This window comes from Mizuhopecten yessoensis, unplaced genomic scaffold (genome assembly GCF_002113885.1).
Source record: "Mizuhopecten yessoensis strain PY_sf001 unplaced genomic scaffold, ASM211388v2 scaffold357, whole genome shotgun sequence".
In the NCBI taxonomy this organism is placed as follows: domain Eukaryota; kingdom Metazoa; phylum Mollusca; class Bivalvia; order Pectinida; family Pectinidae; genus Mizuhopecten; species Mizuhopecten yessoensis.
In genome coordinates, this window is record NW_018403506.1 from 80758 (window position 1) to 86757 (window position 6000).

The 6000-nt window shown below is 36.7% G+C and overlaps 1 protein-coding gene across 1 annotated transcript in view; it reads right to left on the reverse strand.

The window, feature by feature from the left end:
• Window positions 1–5577, reverse strand: part of LOC110446594 (sodium-dependent proline transporter-like) — a 29647-nt gene extending 24070 nt beyond the window's left edge. Inside the window, exon 1 of the mRNA XM_021491811.1 lies at window positions 5090–5577. Within this exon, the coding sequence (XP_021347486.1) occupies window positions 5090–5315 (226 nt within the window). The 5' untranslated portion in view covers window positions 5316–5577. The remainder of the gene's footprint in view (window positions 1–5089) is intronic.
• Between the last annotated feature and the right edge of the window lie 423 nt (window positions 5578–6000).

The window sequence follows — 6000 nt, forward strand, 5'->3', positions numbered from 1 at the left end:
GAACTTTTAACTTTTAGAGCTTTATCAAATGTTGACAATCCCGCAAGACAACTAAGCTTGAAATTTTGCGCGTGCGCGGCCAGTTCATAGTCACCGGTACCAACGACCATCAAGAGATATTGCGATTGTTGCATGTTGAATCAGCTCGGGAACTTGTGAGGTTTGAATTAGCTTGATTGTGTGATTCATTATTTAGAAATGGTTGTTTTTCAACCTTTTAGACATTCACTTTTCTACGTACACCATCCACGGACTTAGACTTAATCTAATTCCGTGGTACATCAGAGTATTGAGACTGTTGAATGGTATAAAGTACCTCAACCTTGAATTCGATCGGGAACTTCATAGGTTTGAAACTTGATCATGTGATTCATTGATTTGCAATTGTTTTTTTTTCAGTCTTTTCTGACCTATATTTCTCTATACGTGTTCTTTATGACTTATCAATCTTTTGCGAGATGGTAATGGATTTTATATTAAATATCAATCCAATCAACTTTTCTTGTGTTGTTTTGTCATAGGCTATGCCTAAACGGATCTTTTGAGGTGCAACATCTTGTTCAGATATATAGTAATATATACGTCTCATTGTTTACGTAATTGATTATATAATCATAGCATGCCAGTGAAACAATGTTTATAATGCAATGTGTTGTTTTGTCATAGACTAGGCATAAACTGATAATTTTAGGTGCAACATCTTGTTCAAATATATAGTAATATAGACGTCTCATCGTTTACATTATTGATTATACAATCATAGCAATAAGTATGCCAATGAAACAATGTTTATACAGCAATATGATCCGGGCTGGCAGTATCAGCAACAACAATAGCAGCAGCAGTCATTCGTCATTCATCATACTCACATTCATACACACGCCAGAACCTTTTTCACCCTCATTCACCCAGACAAGACTTATAAATATAATGGTATATTACATTATTTGTATTTAATAAACTGATATACAACATGTATCTTAACATGACCTGTTCTAGTGATGACCTCTTAATAAACCTGCTCTACGTTTAAACGCTAGTTATAAATACTTTCCTAAATTATTAAGTTATTTTGTGCTTTCGATTTTGAGTAATTGAACGAATTTATACCTACAAAGCCTTTTGAAATAATATTTAGACCGGAGGTCTGAATAGCGATTACATTTAATTATAAAATGAAATTCATCTTCTATATCATTTTCATTACATAAAATACACTTTTTCTTCTCTAGGTATATCTCTGTAACGGCCACGGTCAATGAACAGGTCGTGCGCACATAAACACATCTTAGAAATATGTTTTAGATGATTTAAATTAATTGCCTTATGAAGATATGGTTGCAATTTAATACTTATCACTAAATGCTGATATAATACTCCTTAAGAAGAAGAATGAACTTTCTCTAGACAATCTTGCTGGAAACTATCACATAATCGCTGCTTATAGACCTCACTAGAATTATTAATACTATCAGTCACAAGCATGTATCCAAGGCCGACTCTTGAAAGATCATGTTTTAAGTTAAGGATCCAGGGTTCTTTAATTTCAACCATATCAACATAACAAGCTTAATTTCAGCACACAGTTATCAGAACGTTGTAATTTAATCCAATACTTAAAATGTTTAACTTTTCTTAACAGCTCTAAATGAGATCTTCCAAATTCAATATAAAGAAATGCAGAGTTTGTAGATTTTCTTAATCCTAATAATGATTACAAAAATCCAATATGCAATTTTTCTATTTCGGGTGCTTTATGAAATCCCCAAATTTCTGAACCGTACATTAAAATAATATTGACAAACGTGTCAAAAACAGCAAGACGAGATTCTATATTAAAATAATTCTTTTTACATACCTTAATTATGGCAAATAGTGCTTTCGACCCTGTTCTGCAAGTTTTGTTTGGGTTTTTGTACATTTTCCATTATAATTTAAAGTGAGACCAAGATAATTAAGCTCATCAACTACTTCAAGCGCATCATTATTATAAAACCATTTTTCTTTTGCTCTTATTAAAACACCTTTTCTAATGATAACTATTTTTGTTTTATCTACATTTAAAGTTAAGCTCCATTTTCTACAATAATCTGATAGTGAATCTAACATTTTCTGCAAGTCTTCTGGTGTGACCATATCGTCTGCATACATAAGTAAAAATAAATAAATAGTTTATATTTCTAGTGATAAGCAATTATTTTTATATGAAATAAATTTCTAAATCATTAACAAATAATGTAAACAACAAGGGAGATAATATTTCCCCTAGGAATAAACCACAATCCCTTTTGATAAATTCAGTAACACCTTTGAATTTAACACATCATTTTACATTGGCACAGAGACTTATTATTGGGCATTAATGTCCTCAAATCAGGATAAATCGCCCAAATCCGTATCAAAATTGTCCATGGAAGCGTTATGATGCATTATACAAAATTAATAAAAAAAACCCACCATTTTGTCAATCATGTTTCAAAGATATATCGGGCGACTTTAAGCCGCATACTGTTTTCAGTGTTCAGTTTTGACTTTTTGACCTTGTCAAGTGATTTATACTAGCGACAAGAAAGCTAATTTGACAAATGAATCAAGGGTTGAGCAAGAGAATGGTTTCATGAATACGGGCCAAGATAATCGCTCCTCATAGAAATAAACTGAAGCAAATCACAGAAAAACATTCTTCGGATACGAAAACATTGTTTTTCATTTTCCTGTACTTTGGGGACTTCCTTGATTTCGGGTTTCTTTAATAGGCATCCCTTACCCTAGGGGGCGCTTACCGAATCTAGTGTCATTGTGCCGTCTGCCATGGTGACAACAACCGAATTAGGAATGTGAAATTCAGATTCGTTTGCAAGGGTACGTCAAAATACGAAGATGAAGCAGGAAGAGTAATATACTGAGATAGGAGGGACCGTTTGACCGTTATTTAATTTGAACCGCTTTTTCTGAGTGGATTACACGACAAGAAAATAGATTATGTTTCCAATTTGTGCTCGCATTTTACCGGTCAATGCCCCCATTTCAGGCCTTACTTACATAAAAGACCACGCATGAGTTTTGCGTACCTGAAGTATTCAACAATGACGAGTACACGTAGGCCTGAATATATGATTTTTACTGTTATTGTTCTTTTTCATTATAATAAACAAGGCATTGCCCTTGTAGTAGGGAAACATAAGTCGCCCTTGTGAAACATGACAACTCTCGGGAATACAAAAGCTCAAGATTCTCTACAGCAAGGTCATTTTCGCATATTAACTGTCTTTGCCGACAAACCTTTGGGTGAGAAATAATTAAGGTAGTATCATACAACATAACATGTCGGCTTAACTCGTTACTACAAGTTATTAAATCTACATTATATAATTCATATAATCAAGACATGCATACGCAACACACATGGAAGCACGTTCTTAAATAACCTTATCTGTAATAGGACGTTAAACCAAACCAAACCAAACAGTTCCATACTACGGTAGCAATGAGCTCTGACATGTTTAAACGGGTAGATGGGATAAGTGGATAAGAGGTGCTGTCTACCTCCTCCAGGCTTGTTAGTAACAAATGCTATATTTGCATTTGTGTTTATAAAATGCACTAGCCCTCCAACACTGTTTTTATGTAGCAATGCTGTTTTGTCGGCGTTTAATGTCATTGTAAGATTCAGGGTCATATAAAGACAGGTGCTTAGAGCGACAACACCAGGAAATACAGAAAAAGGGGAAGATAGAAAGGATAGGAAAAGTACAAAGATGCCAGGTGTTTAATGGGCGCAGTAGCTCAATTTTGGTCTCTTCCATGTCCTCTTCGTAGAACCAGACACCAAAAGGAACCAGTATGATATGACCGGGTGAAATGCTGCACTGGGTGCCTTCGGCATGGTATTTCAGTGAGATAGCACTATAAAGTCGGCATCAGATCCGCGCTATCACACGTAGGCAAGTACACTAACATGCCTTGTCTCCGGCACACATACACACATGCACGCTAACACAACACACATGGATTCACGTCCTTAAATGACTTTAGCTGTTAATAGGACGTTAAACAAAACAAGAGGTCCATGGGCCTTAATAGCTCACCAGGTATTTTATTTTTCAATTTAAAACCTGCTGAGTAACGTACAGGTTTATCAAAGGAGTACAATAATCAAAGTTGCAAAAGAACTACATATAAATCTGTTTTGGTGGGAAAAACACCAAGAAAATGAGTTTCCATGATATGTCCGAATTTTCCTCTATTTCCCCTATTGGGCCTCACATGCACCTTTTGATACAAATTAAACAAATTGAGTTTTTTTCCCCTAAGCATGCTTCAGACCAAATTTGGTTTAAATCCATTTATTTGTACAGAAGGGAAAATATTTTTCTCTATTTCCCCTATTGGGCCCTCTCCTCTGCCTCGGGGGTGGGGGCACATCTTCCATTTTTAAATCATTAAATTCCCTTTGCCCGAAAATTCTCTAGAACAAGTTTGGTTAAAATACCTTCAACGGTACAGAAAGAGGAGGATATTTAATGTTTTCCTCTTTTCCCCCTAATGGACCCTACCCATCTGCCCAAAACAAGGGGGCCCACATACCTCAGTTTATACAAAATAGATTCTTTTGTCCCTAAGCATGCTTCAAACTGCATTTGGTTAAAATCCCTCCTCCTGAATAGTAGGAGAAAAAACCTTTATACAAACTTGAGGCTCCTTTGTCCAAAAATGCTCTAGAACAAATTTGGTCAAAATCCTCCTTATGGTTGAGAAGAGGATTTTTCAAGATTTACCGATTTTCCCCCCTATTTGGCCCCGCCCTTCTGCCCCCAGTGGGACCATACCCTCCTTTTATACAAAACTGAGAACCCTTGTGCCAAAAATGCTCCAGACCAAATAAGGTCAAAATCCTCACAGCCGTTAAGGACAAGTAGCGTTTTCAAGAAAAAAGGTGACGGACGACGGACGCTGCACCATGGGACCAGGTGAGCTAATAAAACCAAACAAAAACCCCGAATCTGCCGTCAATGTTATGCACTGAAAGATTTAACACTGAAATATATTAAACATTTTTCAGCTGTCAATGGTGTTAAAAGATACATACCTCCTCCATTTCGCATGCAAAAATATGGAAACCGCCATATGTTTCCATAGCCAACACAGTATCCGAGCAGGGACAGAAACGAGTCGACTTTGTTTGCCCAGTGCCCTCTTTGAGGCTCTCCAGTCTCATCACCATTGTCCGACTCAGACTGTGATATACAAACTTGGTTAGTATTTTCTTTTGTTACCAGATCAACGGTTTCAGCGATGTGCTCTCTGTCATTCATCCTCGTTTATATCTTTATATATAACCACGTTTTGTTCCGAACCGTCACCGAGCACACGGGTAGACACACGGAATTGTTTTGACTGGAAAACAGATTTGTTTAATTCAACGAGACGTTAAAATCGGTGCATATCAAAAGGTACACATGGATGATTTTTAGTTATAGTCTGTTTCATATATGTGTAGCCTTCAATTAGCTTTCTGTATCGGTGTTACAACAGAGTCGAGGACCGCGGTAGCCAAGTGGTTAAGGCGTCTGACATTCTTCTACCACTAGCCACAACTGGGTCGCGGGTTCGATGCCTACGTGGAACAGTCGCCAGGTACTGGCCGTCGGTCGGTGGTTTTCTCCGGGAACCCCGGCTTTCCTCCACCACCAAAACCTGACACGTCCTTAAATGACCATAGCTGTTAAGGTCATAGGAGTGTATTGCTAAACGGAAATAGGAAGTACATCCTTAGTTGAAAATCCAATGTAGGGAGACAGTATCACAATTTCCGCATATTCTAATGTTTAATATTAAACTGATGAATATTGTATGCCTATTATTGACATAACAGTGTGTTCTTTCAATATTAAAGTATTGCAAAGCAATCCAGGCATTAATTCACATGTGTCCATTTTTCTGTACTTCAGGAAACCGGCTACCTATTTCACTACTGTGAAGTTATTCAAGAACGATAAC